The following is a 26,885-nucleotide window of genomic DNA, read 5'->3' as shown; positions in this document are numbered from 1 at the left end:
CTTCAAACATTTGCTCTTGGAACCCCAAGACTGACAGGGGTACGGTTTGACAGACTTTCCTAGGACAACAAAAGCATCACTAGTTTTACTGTAATCAATTTCTAGATATTTACCTTCCGTATCTCTCTTTCCTAAATTGGATCTGCTAAGACCGAGTGTGATTCTCCAAGATTATCCACCCACATAGATTCTGCATTCCCTAACTGCTTTAATGCTAGACCTTTTCCTGTCTTACAAAAGAAAGACACCAAATTATCTATCTCAAGTTACTATTGGTATTGTCCCGAGGTGTAAAAACGTTTGGGATTTTACTGAATTTGGTGAGGTAACTTACATGACCAGGTAAGGCCTGCTAATGTATGCTTTATCTGTCTTTCACATATTCCTGTTACAGGTAAACTGACACTAAAACGAGGGTATTTAGTTCTGAATTCAGACAACGCAGAGTAGATCAGTGGGAGATGGCTTCACTGTTAAAGGAAACACTCATAAAAGTAAGGCAACCATATGTTGAAAATGGCTTTTTCCCCTCACATATTTGACAAAAGGCATACTTTTCCAGCTGTTCACAATGGTTACAACATGTCCACTGAAAAGAAATATTCAAATAGCTGAGATAAGTAAATGTTTAGTGATATTGTTTTAATATAAATAGAATATTTTCTAAAACTACTAAATATTACTAGATATACTAGCTAAAACTTGCAGATAAAATTTCATGTTATTTTCATTCAAATAAAAGGTCCATCATTCAGTTAGATAGTAGACAACGCTTTATTAAACGGAAGCATTTATTCCTGTTAAATAACCCTCATATTGTTTTATCAAATGCTTCATATTTTCTGTATCTTTATCCAAAGGTCAAATTATTGACCGACCACCAAACCAAACATTTTTAGCAACATGTATTTTTTTTTTTTTCTGACAGAGTCTCACTCCATTGCCCAAGCTGGAGTGCAGTGGTGCAATCTCAACTCACTGCAACCTCCACCTCCCGGGTTCAGTGACTCTCCTGCCTCCGCCTCCCCAGTAGCTGGGACTACAGGCAGATGCCATCAAACCCAGCTAATTTTGTATTTCTAGTAGAGACAGGGTTTCACCTGTTAGCCAGGCTGGTCTCGAACTCCACCCACCTCGGCCTCCACAAGTGCTGGGATTACAGATGTGAGCCACTGTACCCAGCTAGCAATGTGTGTTTTTATCTTTCATTAAATATGTAGACAGTTTGATCATTATATTTAACAAAATTAATTTGTTAAATTTTTTTAAATTTTACTTTAGGATCCGGGATGCATGTGTACACTACATGCAGGTTTGTTACATAGGTAAACGCGTGCCATGGTGGCTTGCTGCACCTATCAACGCATCATCTAGGTATTAAGTCCCACATGCACTAGCTATTTGTCCTGGTGATCTCCTTCCCCTCACCCCCCTGACAGACCCCGGTGTGTTGTTCCCCTCCCTGTGTCCATATGTTCTCATCGTTCAGCTTTCACTTATGAGTGAGAACACGCAGTGTTGGGTTTCTGTTCCTGTGTTAGTTTGCTGAGAAAGATGGCCTCCAGCTTCATCCATGTCCCTGCAAAGGACATGATCTCATTCCTTTTTATGGCTACATAGTATTCCATGGTGTAATATGTACCACATTTTCACTATCCAGTCTATCACTGATAACCATTTGGGTTGGTTTCATGTCTTTGTTACTGTGAATAGTGCTGCAATAAACATACGCATGCATGTATCTTTATAATAGAATGATTTATATTCCTTTAGGTAAATACCTAGTAAAGGGATTGCTGGGTCGAATGGTACTTCTGGTTCTAGATCTTGGAGGAATTACCACACTGTCTTCCACAATGGTTGAACTAGCGTACATTCCTACCAACAATGAAAAAGCATTCCTATTTCTCCGCAATCTCACCAGCATCTCTTGTTTCTTGACTTTTTAATAATCATCATTCTGACCGGCACGAGATGGTTTCTCATCGCGGTTTTGATTTGCATTTCTCTAACAATCACTGATGTTGAGATTTTTTCATATGTTTGTTGGCTTCATAAATGTGTTCCTTTGAGAATTGTCTGTTCATGACCTTTGCCCACTTTTTGATGGTTTTTTTTTTCTAGTAAATTTAAGTTTCTTGTAAATTCCAGATATTTGACCTTTGTCAGACAAGTAGATTGCAAAAATTTTCTCTCATTCTGTAGGTTGCCTGTTCACTCTGATGATAGTTTCTTTTGCTGTGCAGAAGGCTTTAGTTTAATTAGATCCCAGTTATCAATTTTAACAATGTTACAATTGCTTTTGGCAATTTCATCATAAAATCTTTGCACATGCCTGTGTCGTGAATGGTATTGCCTGGATTTTCTTCTAGGGTTTTTATGGTTTTGGGTTTTACATTTAAGTCTTTAACCCATCCTGAGATAAGTTTTGTGTAAGGTGTATGGAAGGGGTCCAGTTTCATTTTTCTGCTTATGGCTAGTTCTCCCAGCACCATTTATTAGATAGAAAATCCATTCTCTATTGCTTGTTTTTGTCAGGTTCGTCAAAGATTAGATGGTTGTAGCTGCATGGTATTATTTCTGAGGTCTCTATTCTGTTCCATTGGCTTATGTGTCTGTTTTGGTACAAGTATCACGTTCTTTTGGCTACTGTAGCCTTGTAGCATAGTTTGAAGTCAGGTAGCGTGATGCCTCCAGCTTTGTTCTTTTTGCTTAGGATTGTTTTGGCTATATGGGGTCTTCTTTGATTCCCTATAAAATTTGAAATAGTTTTTTTCTGTGAAGAATGTCAATAGTAGTTTGATGGGAATAGTCCTGAATCTATAAATTACTTTGGAGAGTATGGGAATTTTCACAATATTGATTCTTCCTATCCATGAGGATGGAATGTTTTTCCATTTGTTTGTGTCCTCTCTTATTTCCTCAAGCAGTGGTTTGTAGTTCTCCTTGAAGAGGGCCTTCATATCCCTCGTTAGCTGTATTCCTACGTATTTTATTCTCTTTTTAGCAATTGTGAATAGGAGTTCATTCATGATTTGGCTCTTTGCTTGCCTACTGTTGGTGTATAGGAATGCTTGTGATTTTTGCACATGTACTTGATATCCTTTGATAGAGTTTGCTGCAGCTGCTTATCAGCTTAAGGAGCTTTTGGGCTGAGACATTAGGGTTTTCTAGATACAGGATCATGTCATCTGCAAACAGAAACAGTTTGACTTCCTCTCTTCTTATTTGAATACCTTTTATTTCTATCTCTTGCCTGACTGCCCTAGCCAGAACTTCCAATACTATGTTGAATAGGAGTGGTGAGAGAGGACACCCTTGTCTTGTGCCAGTTTTCAAAGCGAATGCTTCCAGTTTTTGCACATTCAGTATGATATTGGCTGTGGGTTTGTCATAAATGGCTCTTATTATTTTGAGAGATGTTCCATCAATGCCTAGTTTATTGAGAATTTTTAACATAAAGGGATGTTGCATTTTATCAAAGGCCTTTTTTGCATCTATTGAAATAATCATGTGGTGTTTATCATTGGTTCTGTTTATGTGATGGATTATGTTAATTGATTTGTGTATGCTATTTCTAAATGCCCAACACCAGAACTTAATATATGTATACACACATATTTCCAAGTAATATCATATTTGGAAGTGTTTCATACTCTCGACTACATAAATAACTTGTACTTACTGCTGTATATTATGCTGCTTTATTACAAATTAACAAATGAGAAACAATTACCTTGTTTTATATTTTATTTTTAAATAGATAAATCAATTTACTTACATCTGCATCATGTTAATCTGCACATTATAATTTTTATTAATCATATAAGATATGTTCTATAAATTATTTCTCAGTGCTGTTTATAATATTCTTAAAAAGAGGCCAGGGCCAGGCATGATGGCTCATGCCTGTAATCCCAACACTTTGGGAGCCCAAAGCAGATGGATCACCTGAGGTCAGGAGTTCAAGACCAGCCTGACCAACATGGTGAAACCCCATCCCTACTAAAAATACAAAATTAGCCAGGTGTGGTAGTGCATGCCTGTAATTCCAGCTACTTGGGAGGGTGAGGAAGGAGAATCACTTGAACCCAGGAGGCAGAGGTTGCAGTGAGCAGAGATTGCGGCATTGTACTCCAGCATGGGCAACAAGAGCAAAAACTCTGTCTCACACACATACACACACACACACACACACACAGACACACACACACACACACAAGGCCCGGTGCAGTAGCTCACACCTGTAATCCCAGCACTCCCCCAAGGCCAGGAATCCGAGACCAACCTGGCCAATGTGGCAAAACTCCATCTCTAACAAAAATACAAAAAAAAAAAAAAAAAAATCACTGGGCGTGGTGGCGGACACCTATAATCCCAGCTTCTTGGGAGGCAGAGGCATGAGAATCACTTGAACTCAGGAGGTGGAGATTACAATGCACTGAAAATGTGTCACTGAACTCCAGCCCAGGAAACAGAACCAGACTCTGTCTTAAAAAAAAAAAAAAAAAAAAATTCAAGGAAGAAATATTAACACATTTTGATTGAAAATGAAGTCAGAATATTTCTGGCAGAAAGTAAGTCTAATTCACCTGTATGCTTTGATAAAGAGGGCTGCTTGGGCCAACAAGGTTACATGGCAAGTATTTTCCATTAAGGCAATGAATTAAATCTGTAACTTCAAGTTTATGACAAAAGTGTAAGATATAAACTTTTTGTAATGAAAAAGTTTATACTGTGGAAATGCATCAAAACTAATATTTTAATTTTCCCAACCCTTTATAAGTATCTCAGAATAAATGACTTTATTGACTTTAAGTGAAAAAAATAAAAGATAATAGACCATTTCAAAAATCTTATTAAGACTTTTGGAGATAGTTTTCAGAAGTTGAAAAAGTGATCATTATGATGATGGGGCAACAAATCCTTTTGCAATTCAAGTGACTTCTAATTCTTTGCTTTCAACAATTTTGAAGGAGAATATAATCTAGTTGTCAATTGGTACATCAGTAAGTTCCCATAATATATCTCTACATGTTTTTTGGCACATGAGTTGGAAAAAGTTCTAAGAATTAAATGACATTGCTAAACAAAACTCTTTGACATTCAGTAATAAGAAAGAAAACATAACTTTTTATCAAAAATTTCTTTTCAGAAAGAGGAATGATAATCATTTGGCACTGATGAAATTACTATTCACTCTCAAACATGCAACTGCAGATTTGAGAGTACAGTTTTTGGAAATATTAACCTAACATTTGGCAGCATGCCGGCAATCAAAATAATTTAACCTTTTAAACTCCCAAATATAAAATAACTTAATTTAAAAGAGAGAGGTACTAGGTTGGTAAATAATTATTTGAAAAAACTATATGAAGCCTTTGGGGTCTCAGATTCCCTCAAGATCTTGCTAATTAACTATGTCCATAGCTGGGAATACAAAGGGATTGTTGTTTTGTGTTTACAAAGTATCTTAAAAAAAAAAGACTCAAATTATGGTTTTAATTTCTTTGTTTTCCATTTAAACTAAAATAAAATAAACAATAAATTGTTAGAGGTTTCAAACAAATTCTAAAAGGCTTGAGGTAATAATAAAGTTACAGATTCGGTAAAATCATGAAATTATTCAAACCACAGAAAAGTGAGAGGAGATCCAGAAGACAGGCAAGATTTACTCTGTCTCCGTTTTCTCTGAGCTGCAGTAAGATGTCCCATACTCAGAGAAGAAAGTGTTAGACTCCGCTAAAATGGGGCAGAGACTCATACTTTCTCTGGTTTTTTGTTGTTGTTGTTTGTTTTTTTAAAGGACATGAGCCCTCCACTGAACCTAGGAGGAACTCAAGGGCTAAAGACTATCTAAAATGTGTGTTTGCAAGACTCATTCATTAAAAAATAATTAATACAATGGGGGTTGGGGAAAAGACAGGAAACAGATGGTCTAAAGAAAACTACTATAGTTGAGCATAAAGTACTATTTAGGCAAACTCAGTAAGGAAACTGAATTGGTTCTATATTCTAGCAAGAGGGAAAGAAGAAAAAAAGGCATTTCTTTGATATTGAGAATAATTTATCAAATGCATCTTTATATAAAGCACATCGAACAATATAGCAGACATTGTTTCTAACCATGGTTTCAATGAAAGATATGAAAGAATCTTCTCTATTTGGTATTTTCTTTTTCTGATATAAACCCTGACACGAACTAGATACAATGAAAGTTATAAAGGCCTATAAATCAGGTTGAATGAGTCACAAATAATCTTCATGAAAGACAGTTTGCTATACTGTTAAAGTATCAAGCTAGAAGGTATCTTCTGAAATATATATTCAGATATTTATATTTGCCTATTGATTGGAGAAGACAGCAGAAGTAAGGTTTTTTTCTTTTCTTTTTTTTTTTTTTAACCAATTCAATGTGGCAGTTACCAGATACTTGGATAAAAGAAATCTTTCATATAACTCTTAAACTGACTGAACTAGCTTAATACATAAACGAGACTTTCGGCAACTTGTTCATCTGTTTTCCAACCACAAGGAATTCTATTCACCATAGTCATTGGTGGTTTTCTCTGGGTACAAACTAAAGAAGGTTGCCCTCTGGGATTGCTTGAGGTTTCTGTTTCATTTTATTGTTTAGCATGTACCTCATTCCAAATAAAAGCAAGAAGAAAACAGTTCTATATATTCTTCAGCATTGCTCATGATAATGACTTATTTATTATACACAGTGCTCTAATTACTTCCTTATTTTTGACACTAATAAACTGAATTTTGTTGGTATAACTTTTCACATTTTTGAGTAAACTCTGTGCTCTCTTTTGTTACAAGAGAAATAATGAAAAGTAATAAAGAAACCATATTACCATCTCCAAGACTATAACAGTCACATATTAGGAATGTCTTATAACTGCAAGGTAAGTCACAAGCTAAGTTTAGTAAATAAATCATCGTTGCAAAAAGAAGTCTACAACATCAGTATTTAATTCACCACATAAACAGAACCAAAGACAAAAACCACATGATTATCTCAACAGATGCAGAGAAGACCTTCGACAAAATTCACCAGCACTTTATGGTGAAAATTCTCAATAAACTAGGTATCGACAGAGTGTATCTCAAAATAATAAAAGCTATTTATGACAAACCCACAGCCAGTATCATACTGAATGGGAAAAACTGGAAGCATTCCCTTTGAAATCTGGCACTAGCCAAGGATGCCCTCTCTCACCACTCCTATTCAATATAGTATTGGAAGTTCTAGCCATAGCAATCACACAAGAAATAGAAATAAGGGGCATTCAATTAGGAAAGCAAGAAGTCAAATTGTCTCTATTTGCAGAAAACATTACTGTATATTTAGAAGACCCCATCATCTCAGCCCAAAATCTCCTTAAACTGGAGATAAGTAACTTCAGCAAAGTCTCAGGCTACAAAATCAATGTGCAAAATCACAAGCATTCCTATACACCAATAAACAGAGAGCCAAATCAAGAATGAAATGCCATTCACAATTGCTACAAAGAGAATAAAATACCTAGGAATACAACTAACAAAGGATGTAAAGGACCTCTTCAAGAACTAGAAACCACTGCTCAATGAAATAAGACAGGACACAAACAGATGGAGAAACATTTCATGTTCATGGTTAGGAAGAATCAATACCATGAAAATGGCCATACTGCCCAAAGTAATTTACAGATTCAATGCTATCCCCATCAAGCTACCAATTACCTTCTTCACAGAACTGGAAAAAACCACTTTAAACTTCATATGGAACCAAAAGAGAGCCTGCATAGCCAAGTTAATTCTAAGCAAAAAGAACAAAGCTGGAGGCATCATGCTACCTGACTTCAAACTATACTACAAGGCTACAGTATTCAAAACAGCATGGTACTGGTCCCAAAACAGAGATATAGACCAATGGAACAGAACAGAGGCCTTGGAGGCAATGCTACACATCTACAACCAGCTGATCTTTGACAAACCTGACAAAAACAAGCAATGGGGAAAGGATTCCCTGTTTAATAAATGGTGTTGGGAAAACTGGCTAGCCACGTGCAGAAAGCAGAAACTGGGCCCCTTCCTGACACCTTACACGAAAATTAACTCCAGATGGATTACAGACTTAAATATAAGACCTAACACCAGAAAAACCCTGGAAGAAAACCTAAGCAAAACCATTCAGTACACAGGCATAGGCAAGGACTTCATGACTAAAACACCAAAAGCATTGGCAACAAAACCCAAAACAGACAAATGGGATCTAATTAAACTCCAAAGCTTCTGTCCAGCAAAAGAAACAATCATTAGAGTGAACTGGCAACCAACACAATGGGAAAAAATTTTTGCAATCTACCCATCTGACAAAGGACTTATAACCAAAATCTACAAAGAACTAAAACACATTTACAAGAAACAAACAAACAAACCCATTTGAAAGTGGGCAAGGGATATCAACAGACACTTTTCAAAAGAAGACATATATGAGGACAACAAACATATGAAAAAATGCTCATCATCACTGGTCATTAGAGAAATGCAAATCAGAACCACATTGAGATACCATCTCATGCCAGCTAGAATGGCGATCATTAAAAAATCTGGAGACAACAGATGCTGGAGAGGATGTGGAGAAATAGGAACACTTTTACACTGTTGGTGGGAGTGTAAATTAGTTAACCATTGTGGAAGACAGTGTGGCGATTCCTCAAGGACCTAGAAATAGAAATTCCATTTGACCTAGCAATCCTATTACTGTGTATATATCCAAAGGATTATAAACTGTTCTATTATAAAGACACATGCACACATATGTTCACTGTAGCACTGTTTACAATAGCAAAGACTTGGAACCAACCCAAATGCCCATCAATGATAGACTGGACAAGGGAAATGTGGCATATATACACCATGGAATCCTATGCAGCCATAAAAAATGATGAGTTCATGTCCTTTGTAGGGACATGGATGAACCTGGAAACCATCATTTTCAGCAAACTGGCACAAGAACAGAAAATCAAACACTGCATGTTCTCACTCACAGGCTGGTATTGAACAATGAGAACACATGGACACAGGGAGGGGAGCATCACACATGGGGAGAAATGCCAGATATAGGCAATGGGGATGGAGGCAGCAAATCACATTGCCATGTATGTACCTATGCAACAATCCTGTATGTTCTTCACATGTACCCCAGAACCTAAAATGCAATAAAATATATTTTATTAAAAGAAAAGAAAAGAAAAATTATTAAGCTCATCTGCCCATGTGAAAAAGAAAGAACTCCGTAATATAAAATAGGTTGTTTTCTGGGTGAGGACTTCCTTGAGAAAGTTTATATAGTTCAAATTATTGCTTAGATTTAACACTTTCCATCTGTCTTCAGAAATATTTGTATTTCCTTAAAGGTACTAAATATGATATACAAATCATGTGGCAGAGTAACATATTAGCTTCCTTTGTGTTTTATGAATACTTGTAAACACTGTTTTTACTTTTTATATGATTCTTGATTTGTTAGTGTCTTAGAAATATCTTAATTAATGGTATTTATAATACATAATTTACATTTGCTTGGTTTTTTAAAATCTTGTCCTTAAAATTATAAGTTTAGTTGATGAGTCTGGTGATACCCATCCTTTTCCATTCTTACATATTACTAAATACATGTTATAAGATTACAACTAATTATGTTCCAATGATAATTTCTGTAATTATGATCAAAATAAATTTCAATACTTAGAAAAATAAATGTTGGCTTTACAAGAAGAATTTGATATTTGAGAACTGTACACTTGAATTTTAGATAAATCAGTTTTAAGTTCTATATACCTCTTGTCAAAAGAAAAGTTTAAGAGGGAACATTTTACTTAAGCAAAGTAACAATATTCATTTTACAGAAGAGGTAACTAATGTTCAGATCAGACATTTAGTAAGGAGAAATAGAGAGATTCAAACCAACCCTCTTCAGGACCAAAGCACATACAAGGCTGGCAATATTTAGTCATAATTTATTGCCCATTTATTCACTTACCAAAAATTGCTAATGCTACTTAAGTTCAAGGGTAGAGTTGGAAGATAGAGTTGCTACCCTCAAGAAAAAAAATTAGTTGATAGAAAAGAAAGTCAGTTACTACACTATCAATATGATATAGATTCTGAAAAAGCCCAGGGGATTTTGAGGGCATTCAACTTGGGGTAGGGACCTGGGTGGGAGGAACAGGAAAGAGATGACAGAAAAGCAGGCAAAGGAGTCAGATTATAAAAATCATTGAATATCATGCTAAGGAGTTTGAATTTTACTAGGGGTGAACTGGGGAGTCGTTCAGTTATTTTAGTCAGGAGAATGACATAGTTAGATATATCTTTTTGAAAATCCACTCTCTTTTGACAGTTTTCAAGGGTAAATATGCAGTAGCAGTCCAGGAAAGAAGCAAGAAGGGCCTAGTTGAAAAAGTGGCAGTGGGGACTGAAAGGACAAAAGACACGCAATAGATAAGAGGTACAATTTCTAATGCTCAAAAAAGGAAAGGAAGGGGAAAAATTCCTGTGTATCTCCAAGGTGTTGGTTTAGATAGCTGAATGAATGATGTTGCACCTTACAACGTTAGAAAACCTGGGAGTCTGGTATGTTAGGCTGGGAAGTGAGTAGGTTGAAGTAGTTGTTTGCCATACAAGGTGACCTACTTAATAATTGATAATGTGAGTAATAATCTTAGGAAAAGAGATATAGGCTACAGATATTGACTTAAAAATTCTCCAGTTACATGTGCATACGAGAATATACAGAATAAACAGAAAATAAAACCCAGAATAAAACTTTACTAACATTTTAGTGGGTGGAATGGATCACTGCAGTTAGTCAAACAGATTAAGAAGGAAATATATTATATTGAAGAAAGGAAATGTATTAGATTTAGTTCATGGAAATAAAATGTTGAACCAATAAATTCCTGTGGGACATGGAGAGAAATATATGAGATAAGGAGGATAAGGCTGCAAGAGTATTTAAATTCTTATAACCACAGGAGTGAGATGAGCCAAAAACACAGCTGGAATGAAACTCTAAGAAGCAGAAGGCCTAGCTGAAATTGGACGGTGCAGGCAGAGTTATAGCACTCCAACCACACATTAATAATATTTTAATTAAAAATATAGGTGCACAGAAATGAAATGAGTAATACTTACTAGCCGGGTAGAACATGATCCAGTTGGCTCTTCTGGGAGGGTAAGAAAGGATTGGTTGTGGATGGATTTGTGCAGCGAGAAAAGGACAAGATAGTGAGGGGATTCACTTGGGCTATAAATAAAACGAACTGTATTAAGCCTGCAAGCTTGAGAAATTCTTATGTATAGGAGACCTTCTTATTTCCAGCTGATGTATTTAGAGTCTATGTATATAACTGGATGCTGTGTATCCATATCATATCCCTATTAGCTCACCTACCTATGGTCATCACTACAGGACTACAAGACTGTGGAATTATTCCCATGTGAACTGGTTGCTGCTATTGGCAACTCTGTTAGCTCACAGCTTTTCTTGATTTCCTTGCTCCATAACCTAAGAAGATCATGTGCATTCAAAGCAATTAGGATTGGAAACGGAGCCAATACTCCAAGTTTTCTTAGTGCTCTTTCCATTCCATTCTAGCTTCTCATTTCTAATATTTTAACCACATGGTAGCCATAGTAATCTTTTAAAACTTTAATTAGATGCTGTCATTCCTCTACTTTGAATATTCAACGGCTTTTTAAATGGATTAAGCATTATAATGAAACTCTATCATGACCCAGACACCCTACAAGAGACTGCTAACTTCATCTCATACCACCTCCCCAGTCCCAAATATTCTGAACATGCTATTTTCTTAGGCTCAAAAGTTTTTCTTTATTTTTTTTTTTCTGATTTTCACAAGCTGCTTCCTCATCCTTCAAGTGGCCACCTAAATATTATCTCCTCAGAGGTACATCCCTAACTCCACTGTGAAAGGAAATCCCATTACTGTTTATCATTGTACTCTGTTCATTTCCTTGGTAACACAAACAGCACTCATGTTCCTTTGCTCACTTGACTATTACCTGTAAATTCCACAAATCCAGAAATTAAATCTTTATTTACCTATTCTCAGTGCTTAGTAAAGTGCCTGGCATGTAGTAAACAATAAATTTCTGGCAAAGGACGGAAGGAGAAATGAAATAATAAACACAACCAATAATTTAAAAGATTGTAAAGAAATGGCAGAGTTGGGAAAAAAACAAAGCAAGAGGCTTCTGGGAGAATTGAATGGTCAATAATGTTATCTGGCAATTTCTAAAACTAGGTTTAAATGTTAAATTACTATAATTAATCTAATCAGTGTTAGGAACTTTTAAAAGTGAAATCATAGTAGAGCAATATTCCTAAGAAATACCTGTTAGAATTAAGTTCTTCTGAAAAGTAATATATGAAACTCTTCATACATAAACACTCCAGTATTTGGGAGAATAATCTTAATTAACAGACATATCATTTTACCTTTTGAAAATCAGAACACATATTAGTCAATAGGGAAAGTTCCAAGAAGCTACATGATAGAGTGAAACTTCTCTGAACAACTCAGAGGTGAGTTGGAAAAAAAAATTAATCTAAGATAAGAAGACTCAAGATTGGTCTAGGAATATGGATTGGCTAATTTCATGTGTCACCCTAGCTAGGCACAGTATCCAGATGGTTGGTCAAATATTCTAAATGTTTCCATGAAGGTAAGTTTGAGATGATACTAATATTTAAAATGGTAGATTCTGAATAAAACAGATTACCCTCCACAGTGTGTATGGGCCTCATCCAATCAGTTGAAACCTTATTTGAAAAGACTGACCTCCCCTGAAGAAGAGGAAATTCGCCCGGCAGACTGTCTTCAGACTCAACTCTTCTTTGGGTTTCCAGCCTGCTAGCCTACCTGCAGATTTTAGACTGGCCGGCCTTCACAATCTCATTGAACAATTCCTTAAAATGTATAAACACATACATATACATTCATATATACACACACACACACATATACTATTGGTTTTATTTCTCTGGAGGACTCTTACTAATACAGAGGATTAAGAGGAAGAAAACAAGTTCAAGTCCCACCTCTGGCATTCACTACCTGGTGATACTTTCCTTACAATGACTACTTCTATTATAAAATGAACAGACTTTAAAAATCAACAAAGAGCAAATGTTACTGACTCAATCTCTACATATCACAGCTCAACTACTGTTTCCAAATAAATGTGAACTCAAAATGTACACACAATAATTTTAAATAACTTCTTCATTTACTCATTTTAAGACTAGTATAAGCACCCAATTAATTAAATATAAATAGACTGTTGTTCTGATAAACTCCAAAGTACTTTTCATGGTAAAAAGCACTGGAAAGAATCCTAAGGTAACACTGACCTCATCTGACAGATGGCATTTATTTGGCACACTGACAATAAAAATGAACTTATATAAAGAGGGAAATAATATATTTGCACATTTTCAGTTTTTAAAATAAATTACCTCATTTCGTAGTGAAAATATTTTATTTCACAAGGCAGCACTATTTTTGAAAATATTTAAAATATGATACTCTTCAAATTATTATAAATGTCATTAATTCAGCCACCAATCATATTAAACTCAGGGTTTACACTGTTAAATGAGAAACTTCATTGCTTAGAAAAAATAAAATTCGGTAACTTCAAGGGTTTATTTGAAGTAATTATTTCATTTGGAATCCTTCTACCAACAATTTTATAAATTTTACCATAGCAAAAATAAAATATTATTGTAACATATACAATAAAACATAGAGTATTGAGTTAAAATCAACAATTTGCTACATCCATGTTGCTGCAAAGGACATTTCATTCTTTTTATGGCTGTGTAGTATTCCATGGAGTATATGCACCACATTTTCTTTATCCAGTCCACTGCTGGTGGGCATTTAGGTTGATTCCGTGTCTTTGCTATTGTGAATAATGCTGCAGTGAACATATGAGTGCATGTGTCTTTTTGGTTGAGTGGTTTATTTTCCTTTGGGAATATACCCAATAATGAGTATATACCCAAAAATGGAATTTCTGTGTTGAACGGCAGTTCTGTTTTAAGTTCTGTGAGTAATCTTTAAACTGCCTTCTACAGTGGCTAAAATAATTTACATTCTCACCAGCAGCATATAAGCGTTTATTTCTTTGTAACCTCCCTAACATCTGATTTTTTTTCTTTTTAATAATAGTCATTCTTACTGGTGTGAGATGGTATCTCCTTGTGGTTTTGATTTGCATTTCTCTGAAGACTAGTGATGCTGATCATTTTTTCATGTCTTCTTTTGAGAAGTGTCTGTTATGTCTTTTGCCCACTTTTTAACGGGATTGTTTTTTGCTTGTAAATTTAAGTTCCTTATATTATAGACCTTTGCCAGATGCATAGTTTGTGAATATTTTCTCCCATTGTGTAGGTTGTCTGTTTATTCTTTTAATAGTTTCTCTTGCTGTGCAGAAGCTCTTTAGTCTAATTAGGGTCCTTGTAAGTTTTTGTTTTGTTCAAACTATATTACAAGGCTACAGTATTCAAAACAGCATGGTACTGGTCCCAAAACAGAGATATAGACCAATGGAACAGAACAGAGGCCTCGGAGGCAACGCCACACATCTACAACCATCTGATCTTTGACAAACCTGACGAAAACAAGCAATGGGGAAAGAATTCCCTGTTTAATAAATGATGTTGGGAAAACTGGCTAGCCACGTGCAGAAAGCAGAAACTGGGCCCCTTCCTGACACCTTACACAAAAATTAACTCCAGATAGATTAAAGGCTTAACCATAAGACCTAACACCAGAAAAACCCTAGAAGAAAACCTAGGCAAAACCATTCAGGACATAGTCATAGGCAAGGACTTCATGACTAAAACACCAAAAGCATTGGCAACAAAAGCCAAAATAGACAAATGGGATCTAATTAAACTCCAGAGCTTCTGTACAGCAAAAGAAACAACCATTAGAGTAAACCGGCAATCAACAGAATGGGAAAAAATTTTTGCAATCTACCCATCTGACAAAGGGCTAATATCCAGAATCTACAAAGAACCAAAACAGATTTACAAGAAAAAAACAAACAAACCCATTCAAAAGTGGGCAAAGGATATGAATGGACACTTTTCAAAAGATGACATTTATGAAGCCAACAAACATATGAAAAAGTGCTCATCATTACTGGTCATTAGAGAAATGCAAATCAAAACCACATTGAGATACCATCTCATGCCTGTTAGAATGGTGATCATTAAAAAATCTGGAGACAACAGATGCTGGAGAGGATGTGGAGAAATAGGACACTTTTACACTGTTGGTGGGAGTGTAAATTAGTTCAACCATTCTGGAAGACAATGTGGCGATTCCTCAAGGACCTAGAAACAGAAATTCCATTTGATCCAGCAATCCTATTACTGGGTATATATCCAAAGGATTATAAATCATTCCAGTATAAAGACACATGCACACATGTATTCACTGCAGCACCGTTTACAATAGCAAAGACCTGGAACCAACCCAAATGCCCACTGATGATAGACTGGACAAGGAAAATGTGGCATATATACACCATAGAATACTATGCAGCCATAAGAAACGGTGAGTTCGTGTCCTTTGTAGGACATGGATGAATCTGGAAGCCATCGTTCTTAGTAAACTGACACAAGAACAGAAAATCAAACACCGAATGTTCTCACTCATAAGTGGATACTGAACACATGAACACAGGGAGGGGAGTATCACCCACTGGGGTGTGTTGGGGGAGAATAGGGGAGGGACAGCAGGGGGTAGGGAGGTTGAGGAGGGATAACATGGGGAGAAATGCCAAATATAGGTGATGTGGGCATGGAAGCAGCAAACCATATTGCCATGTTGATACCTATGCAACAATCTTGCATGTTCTGCACATGTACCCCAGATCCTAAAATGCAATTTAAAAATATATATACAAATTTTGTTTTGTTGCAATTTCTTTTAGGGACTTAGTCATAAATGATTTACCAAGGCCAATGTCAAGAATGGTATTTCTTAAGTTTTCTTCTAGGTTTTCATAGTTTCGGGTTTTATATTTAAGTCTTTAATCTATCTTGAGTTAATTGTGAAAGGAAGGTGTTCTGTTTCAATCTTCTACATATTGCTAACCAGTTATCTTAGAACCATTTATTGAATAGCGAGTCCTTTCTCCATTGTTTATAATTGTCAACTCTGTTAAAGATGACATGGTTGTGGGTATGTGGCTTTACACCTCATCTAGTGATTTAAGTTCTACATTCTGAGACTATATGCAAGCATACATTTTCTTCTATATGAAAATCTTTCAAATAATTGAAGGCTTAACTTTGAAGTCTTTCCTTTTAGGCTAAACATTCCTATTTCCACCATTTCTCACACAACAAGTTTTCAATAACTGTCACTACTATGGTCACTTTCTCTGAGTATCAATGACACTTCAAAAATATGGTATGCAAAACTAAATACAATATTCAAGATGTGATCTGGAAAGGGGATGCAAAGTGATATAAGAACTATACCTCCTTTTAAAAATTTCTTTATTTTTAGTAGAGTGAGATTTATAATCTTCCTTAAAAATAAATACCCTCTTAAAGATGAGGAAATGATGCCCAAATAAACAGACTTCCACAAATACCACTTGAGATAAAACTTGGCAATTCTCCATAATTCTCCAAATGCTAGGGTAAACTTAAGTCAAAACACCTGGATATACCACACAGATTGTAGAAAAGTTATTTTTGGATCCTAGACTAAATTTCCATTCAACTTTTCCATATTTAAAATCTCTAGATGAATATGGAGACTCAATGAACTGTTACTTTATATTTTTAATGGCTTTTTACAGTAAAAGATAAGTTTCACTGCTTGGCTAAAAAGATTTATATGTCTATGCACAAATTTAGACAACCCTTAGATCTTGATGTAAAGAACTGATGTTTGAAACATGTGGACATTTTTTCCATTCTCCAAATTTTTCCTCATTAAGGCAATGCTTAGGAAAGAAGATAGTTTGGTGTTTTAAACTATTTCTGGGCACTTGCTCAATTTCCAGTACTTAAGATATAGGATACTCTACCTCACTCCTAATTAGCACAAGTTATATATACATTTTCATAAATATGACATTATTCTACTTGGAAAAAATAATTGGTTCAAATTAGTAACTTAAGAAATCATCATCTATATTTCTATAATAAATAAAAATCAACTTTTAATAAATAATTATCTTTAACTACAAAATCAACTAATGTTAACAGTTAAGACTCGAACTTGTCCAGACATTCCATCTGACTTGTTTCATTTCTTTGAAAAAAAATTACAGCATGTATTTTTCAGCCAGTTTCAAAGGAAATGAAATAAATGGACCAAATAACATTACAGAATAAGTATAAGTCAAAATCAAAGGCTTATTACCATAGTGAAAATTTTATTAATATTGAACATTAAAATGATCACTTTTCTCAAAGCGTTAAAAGCTAGTTGCCCTCTTAAACACCAACTATTTGATGTTTAAGAGAATTTCTAGAGATGCAGACAATTATTAACACAGTAAAAAACAAAAGTCACACACTAAACCAGAACCATAAGCCAAAAATATTCCCTAGTTCTCAAAAGTTTCCTAGATATTCCTTAAGATTCTAAAGCAGTGCAATTAAAGAAAGGCAAATCTAATTAAGAATAGTCCTGGTACACCTGGACAGCTCTAGTATCCAGGACTACCTAAAGGTTTAGGACCTTCACTCACCCCTTCCCAGAAACTCCCATTCTGGTCCATGAAAAAAACTGAGCTGCACATGTCTCAGAGTGAGAGGAACTAGGACAGTTAGGCATGTCTACTAACTTCTGGAAACTGAATTACCTGGCAGTTTATATTGTGACTATCAAATAACGAGTAAAATCGCATTAAATTATTGAAGTTCCTGCAACAGACTGAATGTTTGTGACCCCCAAAATTAATATATTTTGAAATCTAACCCCCAATATGATGGTATTAGGAGATGGGGCCTTTGGAAGGTGATTTACGTCATATGATTAGTGCATTTTATAAAAGGGACCCCAGAGAGCACTCTGCTTTCTGCCACGGGAGGAAACAACAGGAAGCTGGCAGTCTGCAACCCAGAAGAGGGCCCTTACTGGAACACAACCATGCTGACACCCTGCTCTCAGACTTCCCAGCCTCCCCAGAGCTGTGAGAAATGAATTTCTGTTGCTGATAAAGTACCCAATTTATGGTAGTCTATTATAGCAGTCCAAATTGACTAAGACAGTGCCACAGTCTTATTTCAAGCATTAAAAATTTAACTTGCATTTATTAAAAGTGCTGTGAAATCATGTTTCTTTTCCATAAGCAACTTAGGTTTATTTTACAATCAATTACTGAGTTACTGAAATACTTACAGCTTAATCAAGTAAACTTACCATACTATACAGTATATCATTAAAATAGATACAGGAAAAAAAGCCAGGTCGATTTAAAACTAGATAAAATTTATAAAGCAAGAACAATATAAAAGTTTTATTCTATTAATCTCTCCTTCGATAGTATAATTATAATCTGCACTATACAATGAGAACATTCTTTGGTTAAAGAAGTATTTGCTTTGGGAAGGTTTGTTTTTACAGTTAGTCTTGTTAAGTTTCTTTTCTTGCTGCTATTTCACAAATCAAATATTAAAACTGACACCCTCATCATATGAGACAATACTATTGGCTATACATCTCCAGAAACTATGTTTCCATATAAGTAAACATCATTTAGACTCTCATATTTGTATATATCTCCATTTCTAATCATGGTCACAATGGTATACGAGATATACTTTCTCACATGAAATTACATATTAAGTGATAAAGAAAGCTTAGTTCCCACAATTTAAATAATGAATACTCTACTTCAAACAGTTTTGGGATTCCAAAGGAAATAAGTATAAAAATATATTGTTAAATGTAGAAAAATATTTTAATATGTTGTTTTGGCTGATTTTAATATTTTCTTTTATGCATTTTTCAAAGAATGTTCTAGGAAGACATAAAGCAGCATAATAGAACATTTCATTGACTAATTCTTTTTAACAACTACTCTTGTTGATAATCTGTGATACTGCCAAAATCAAAACAGATACCATTTGCACAGCATATATAATATGCAAGTTAAAATGTTAGGACATTTTAAGTACCTCATCTACTAAGTTTCAGGTCCATACATTTAATTGACCATTAGACCCTTCTACTTAGAAATTCAAAAGACATCTAAAAGTTAGCATGTCCCAAAATAAACTTTCTTTTTTTTTTGAGACAGGATCATGCTCTATCCCTCAGGCTAGAAAGAATACAGTGGTGGAATTACAGCTCACTGCAGCCTCGACATCCCAGGCTCAAGCGATCTTCCCACCTCAGCCTCCTGAGTAGCTGGGACTATAGCACGCACCGCCACACCAGTTGATTTTTGTATTTTTTGTAAAGATGGGGTTTCACCATGTTGCCCAGGCTGGTCTTGAACTGTTTAACTAATCTAATTCATCTGCCTTGGCCTCCCAAATTACAGGCGTGCACCACCATGTCTGGCCCCTCAAATGAACTTTTTCTCTCTCTCAAATATTCCAATATTCTGAAACTTTGTAATCTATTTGATCATCAAGAAGCCTGAGAGTTAAAATAATACCAGTAACAATAACCACCATTTGAGAATATCTACATTGTGCTAAGAATTAGGCTACACATACTTCTTTATTAAATCTATTTCTCACCATCCAAAACACAAAGAAGGTATTACTCTGAGAAGCTCTGCCGTAAAGAATCCTGTCTGATTTCATTAATTCCGTTTTTCTCCAATTAATTTGAGTACTGAATACTATTTTCATTATAACTTTTTGGTGAACCAACAGTACTACTCTAATCACATTTTGGAAATGCTCCTTTAAAAAAGACTATCATGAACAAACTGTTGTATTAGCTCATTCTGTTTGCCAAAATCAAATTAGTGGTGCACTGTATAAGGATGAGTGACTCAAGCCAGGTGCAGTGGTAATCCCAGCACTTTGGGAGGCCAAGACGGGTGGATCTCTTGAGCCCAGAAGATCAAGACCAGCCTGGGCAACGTGGTGAAACCCCATCGCTACCAAAAAAAAAAAACCAAAAAAACAAAAATGAGCTGGAAATGGTGGTACATGCCTGTAATCCCAGCTATTTGGGAGCCTGAGGCAGGAGAATCACTTAAACCGGGGAGACAGAGGTTGCAGTGAGCTGAGACTATGCCACTACACTCCAGCGTGGGCGACAGAGTGAAACTCCATCTCAAAGATAAATAATAATAATAATAATAATAATAATATTTCATGTCCTCACAGTCTGATTCCTTGGAGTGTGTCCAATTTCTTTAATATCTATTATGTATGAGAATTTGCCTGTTAGAATAATATGCTTAAACAGTAGGAGAAATAAAGAACATATGAATACTTTATATTTTTCTATGTGAGTGAATGAGTAAAGTAATTCTAAGTTATTATTTCTATGAGACAGCAAGCAATATATATTAATTGAACACCAACCAGGAATTAAGTCTAAATAACATGAGAAATACAAGAATAATTTATAAAATATAATCCCTTTTCTCTGGAAGCTTACAATCTAGTTGAAACAAAAAAAAAAAAAAAAAAAAAAAAAAAAAAAAAAAAAAAAAAAAAAAAAAAAAAAAAGAGAGAGAGATCAAGCATATCTTGATAGAATATTAGAAATATCAAAAGTAGAAACATGAATAATTTCCAAATACATGGTATAATAATATGTAGCTAATCAGAACTCAGAGAGGGAGATAAATCTTAGAAAATGAAGTGTAAAAATATAGTAAGTAGAAATATTTCCAAAGAAATTATATTAATCTGCTTCAGCTATCCATTACATATACCTGCATTATCAATTTGTACAAAACTTTTCTTTAAAAAAGTTTCACAAAATACAGGTAACTTAAGTAACAAAGAAGCTCAGCAGTCTGCAAAAATACAAAAAAACTTGCCTGTAGCTTCCAAAAATCATACCTCTATGTACACATTAATCACAATTAGGCAAACTGACATAAGCAGATTACACTACCAAACACTGGAAATTCTTTAAGAATTAAAATGGTATGGGCACATGAGAACAAGACAATCTAAGCAAGCCCAAAAATATTTTTAAAAATGATTATCTATGACATCTGAAAAACTCACACAAAGTATCTATGCCAAAGAGAAGAGAAATTCCACACATAACCAATAAATGAATATTCCAGCAGTCATTTAGGAAAAAAATAGAAAAAGGGTTATTCATATGAGAATTTATTTTTGGATACCTAGCAAAATTTTAATGCCATATTCAAAATTAAAAAACATCCAGCCACAGAAAAGTATCACAGCATTATATATTTGAAAGTATGATCAAAAGATATAACTGTAACTACGTTAAACTCAGTATTTGAAGTATTTATTAACCCTTAATTTTCACTATGTTCCTAAGCACTACCAACAAAATCATACACAGTAAGTATTAATAGAATAAAAGGTATAATTCTCCTCTGTACTTTCTGAATATCTTAAAATACCTGCTGTTTTGGTATATAGGTTTACTAGACATTTTTCCATTTTGGCTTAAAAATAAAATTCATCTATATGTTAATGGAAGATTCATCATTCACACATCCACAATTCCCTTTCTAATTAAACATAACACCTAAATTTATGCTACATAACATAATTTCAGTTTTTTAAATAATTATAGGAAAAGACATAATTATCTTACTGGAAAAATTCAAAATTATCAAACGTTCAATGAAATATACACACTAACTTGAAATATGACAGAAAACTGCCATGAAGAGATCACACCAAAATGGAATTAGAAACTTTGCTTTCTCTGGTAGTAAAGCATTCACCTACTTAAATTTCAAATATTACAGAAAAGTTGAAAGAATATGAAAGAATAATACAACCAAAACCTTCACCTAGATTCAACATTTGTAAGCATTTGCCACAAATGCTCTCCTACTTCTACCCTCTTCCGCATTTCTTCCTCTCCCCCTCCCTAGCCATACCCCCATACACACACACACACACACACACACACACACACAAATATATACTTATATAAGTTTATATATATAAATATATGTATTTCTAAGAAAGCCCCCATAATCAAATACATTAATACATCCACAGAAAAACAAATGACACTGAGATAAACAGACTATTATAGTCTTATAAATCCAGTTTACTGCTGGCTGATGAGACTATATACAGTCTTTGGTACTTCTACCAGTGATTTTGGATAACATCAGGTTTTGTCCAAAATGAGATTTTTTTACATTTTGTCCCAAATGAGATTCATTTTCAAAGTTTTGGAATTTAAAAATATGGGTAAGATACGGCAGGCTGTAGTATTACTCCCAATTTATAGAAGAGGAAACTGAAGCACAGAAAAGTTAAATACCTTATACCAGACTACAACAGGTGGCAAAACCGGTAAGTAAAAATAGGCTATCTACTCTATATAGAGTCCATACTTTCAATCACTACTCTAGGAAGACTTCAACCCAACAGAAAATCCTTGTGACTGTCCTCATTTTTATCCAGAATCTGGATTTTAAAACTTACCTCTAATTCCATTACTACCTTCCTAATCTGAGCCACCATTATCTCTCACTGGGTTTATTGTAATAGCCTCCTAACAAGGTTCCCTGATTCTTCTTTTGCTTCTTTAGTCTATTCTCAACACAGCAACCAAAATGCTCTTTATAAAAAATTAGCTCATGTCATGTAACTGCATAAGACCATTTAGGGCTTTACATTTAGCTAACAGTAAAAGCCAATGTTCTTCAAAATAGCCTACCGGAAACCCTAAGATCTACACCCCCTCATTGACCTGAAAGCTCAATGGCATGTTCTTTTGTGTCCCTACTGCCTACATGTCAGTCATGGACCTGACCTGCCATCTTGAAAAACCTGCCAAATATGATGACATCAAGAAAGTGGCAAAGCAGGTGTCAGAGGGCCTCCTCAAGGGCATTCTGGGCTACCATGAGCACCAGGTTGTCTCCTCTGACTTCAACAGCAACATCCACTCTTTTACCTTTGATGCTGGGGCTGGCATTGCCCTCAGTGACCACTTCGTTGAGCTAATTGTGTTCTATATTGTATGCACCTCAAAGGTGAATACTAGTTCATTTAAGGAAAAGAACAAAAGAGCTACTTTAAGATCGTTTAATTCTGACTTAATTTAAAAAGTAATATTCTCATTTCAGAAAAATTTGGAATCTTTAACTTGTAAATATGGCAATTAGCATATCAAAGGTAAGTTTAATTATGATCAATATTACTTTCTTTTTTTTTTTTTTTTTTTTGAGACGGAGTTTCGCTCTTGTTACCCAGGCTGGAGTGCAATGGCGCGATCTCGGCTCACCGCAACCTCCGCCTCTCAGGTTCAAGTTATTCTCCTGCCTTAGCCTTCCGAGTAGCTGGGACTACAGGCACACATCACCATGTTGGTCAGGATGGTCTTGATCTCTTGACCTTGTGATCCGCCCACCTTGGCCTCCCAAAGTGCTGGGATTATAGGCATGAGCCACCGCACCTGGCCAAATCTTAAATCTAGAGAGAAAATTTTGTGCTGGAAGTCCTAGCCAGAGCAATTAGGCAAGTGAAAGAAAAAAAAAATAAGGCATCCATATTAGAAAGGAAGAAGTTAAATGGTCTCTGTTTACAGACAATATAAACATATACAGAAAACCCTAAAGACTCCACAAAAAACTGTTAAAACTAATAAACAAATTCAGGAAATTTGCATGATACAAAATCAACATACAAAAGTCAGTAATGTTTCAAATACACTATAAACTATCCAAAAATATCAAAAAAGCAATCCCATTAATAATAGCTACCAAGGCCAAATGTGGTGGCTCATGCCTGTAATCCCAGCACTTTGGGAGGCTAAGGCAGGTGGCCCTTGAGGCCAACAGCTCGAGACCAGCCTTGCCAACATGATGAAACTCCATCTCTACTAAAAATACAAAAATAAACTGGGTGTGGTGGGTGGTGCATACCTGTAATCCCAGTTACTCAGCAGGTTGCGGCACAAGAATCACTTGAACCCAGGACGCAAAGGTTGCAGCGAGCTGAGATCATGCCACCATACTCTAGATAGCATAATATTGTCTCAAAACAATAATAATAATGATAGCCACCAAAAAACAAAATACTGAGGAATAAATTTAACCAAGGAGGTGAAATATCTATATACTGAAAACTACAAAGCATTGATGAAAGAAATGGAAGAAGACACAAATAAATGGAAAAATACCATTTCATGGATTGGAAGAATTATATTACTAAAATGACCATACTACCAAAAGAGATCTACTGATTCAGTGCAATCGCTATCACACTTGATCTTAGCCAAAAGGCTGAGAAGCGATTGTGCAATCGCTATCAGGAGTTCCAATGACATTTTTTTCCCAGAAATATAAAAACATAATCAAAAAATTCATATGAACCCCAAAAGGCCCAAAATATCCAAAGCAATCTTGAACAAAAAGAACAAAGCTAGAAGTATCATACTACCTGATTTCAAAAGTACTGCAAGTTATAGTAATCACAACAGCATGGTACCAGGATAAAAACAAACACAGAGACCAATGAAACAGAATAGACAGCTCAGAAATAAATCCATGCATTTACAGTCAACTGATTTTTTACAAAAGTGAAAAGAATATACAATGGAGAAACAACAGTCTCTTCATTAAATGGTGATGGGAAAACTGGATTTCCATATGCTAGAAGACTGAAATTAGACCCTTACTTCACATTATATTTTAAAAAATCAATTCAATACGTACTCGAATAGACTTGAAACTGTAAAACTACTACAAGGAAATTTAGGGGAAAAGCTACATGATATTGGTCTGGGTGATGATTTTTTTAGATATGACCCCAGTGGGATAGTTAAAAGCCAAAATAAACAAATGGAATTATAAGAAACTAAAAAGCTCTGCATAACAAAGGAGTCAGTCAACAGAGTGAAGACGCAACTGTGGAATAGGAGAGAATATTTGTGAACTATAGACCTCAAAAGGGATTAATTCAAAATATATAAGGAACTCAAATAATAACAACAAAACAAATAACCTGTTTTTAAAATGAGCAAAATGCCAGAAGAGACAGTTCTCAAAGAAGACATATAAATGACCTACAGGTATATGAAAAATTGCTCAACATCACTAATCATCAGAAAAACTGAAATTAAAAGCACAGTGAGATATCACCACACACTTGTTAGAACAGCTATTTTCAAAAAGATGAACAATAAGTATTGGCACGGATCCTGAGGAAAGGAAATTCTTATTCACTATTCAGTGGGAATGTAAGCTGGTACATCTATTATGGAAAACAGTATGGAAGCTCCTCAAAAAATTAAGACTAGAACTACTATACAATCTAGTAATACCACCACTGGGTACGTATCCAAAGGAAATGAAATCAGTATGTCTAGGAGATATTTGCACTCCCATGTTCATTGCAGCATTATGCACAATGACCAAGATATGGGATCAAGCTAAGAGTCCATCAACAGATGAATAGATAAAGATAATGTGGTACATATATACACCAGGACACCACTCAGCCTTAAATAGAAGGAAATTCTGTCATTTGCAACAATACAGATGAACCTTTAGGACATTATGTTAAGTGAAATAAGCCAGATACAGAAAGACAAATACCGCATGATCTTATATGTGGAACCCAAAAATAGTCAAACTCATAGTGGCAGAGAGTAGAACGGTAGTTACCAGAGGATAGGAGAAGAGTAGGGGCAGCGGGTTGCGGGATTAGGAAAATGCTGGTGAAAGGATACAAAATTACAGTTAAACAGGAGGAATGAGTTCAAGACACCTAGTGAATATTGCTAAGGATAATTTATTATATATGTGAAAATTGCTAAAAGTAGATTTTATTGTACTCACCCCAAATAAATGATAAGAATGTGAAACGATGCATATGCTAATTAGCTTGATTCCACCATTTTACCATGTATTCATGTTTCAAAACATGCTGTACATCATACATACATACAATTTCATTGTCAACTTTAAAATAATAATACAGAATTTTAAATTACTGCAAAAAACTTACAAAAATAAAGACACAAGTTGTATTTAAAATAAAAGTTGACATACCTTGGCTTCTGAAACACTAAACTATACTGTTGGCAAGCCAGACCCACAGTGGGAGTATAAACAATAGGCATGAATTTCTCAATGTCAGACGTTAGCACTCGATAAAAGAGTTTTTCATTTCTATCTTGGAGATCCATTAAGAGAAGATACCTGTAGAAATTGGACATAATTAGATCTATATCCCATAAAGCAGTGAAATAGCTACTTAGAAATCTAATTAAATATTTTCAACCAAATATAAAGTACTTTTAGGTTATATAGAAAACATCTGATTAAAAAAGACTTAAGAAATGTTCTTTTTTTTTCTAAGACAGAGTCGCAGCTGGGCGCAGTGGCTCACACCTGTAATACCAGCACTTTGGGAGGATGAGGCTGGTGAATCTTAAAGTCAGGAGTCTGAGATCAGCCTGGTGAACATGGTGAAGCCCTGTCTCTACTAAAAATACAAAAATGGCTGGGTATGGTGGCTCATGCCTGTAATCCCAGCACTCTGCGAATAGGAGGCAGGTGGATCCCAAGGTCAGGAGTTCAAGACCAGCCGAGCCAAGATGGTGAAACCCCATCTCCTGAGTGGCTATGATTATAGGCTTCTGCTACCACATCCAGGTTTTTTTTTTTTTTTT

The 26,885-nt window shown here is 35.1% G+C and overlaps 1 protein-coding gene across 1 annotated transcript in view; it reads right to left on the bottom strand.

Moving 5' to 3' along the window:
• ME1 (malic enzyme 1) overlaps positions 1 to 26,885 on the bottom strand; it is a 195,194-nt gene that overhangs the window by 137,495 nt on the left and 30,814 nt on the right. The window contains exon 3 of the mRNA XM_017515763.2: positions 26,263 to 26,412. Within this exon, the coding sequence (XP_017371252.1) occupies positions 26,263 to 26,412 (150 nt within the window). The remainder of the gene's footprint in view (positions 1 to 26,262; positions 26,413 to 26,885) is intronic.

Source organism: Cebus imitator, unplaced genomic scaffold (genome assembly GCF_001604975.1).
Source record: "Cebus imitator isolate Cc_AM_T3 unplaced genomic scaffold, Cebus_imitator-1.0 Scaffold558, whole genome shotgun sequence".
In the NCBI taxonomy this organism is placed as follows: domain Eukaryota; kingdom Metazoa; phylum Chordata; class Mammalia; order Primates; family Cebidae; genus Cebus; species Cebus imitator.
This window is presented reverse-complemented; position numbering and strand designations above follow the sequence as displayed.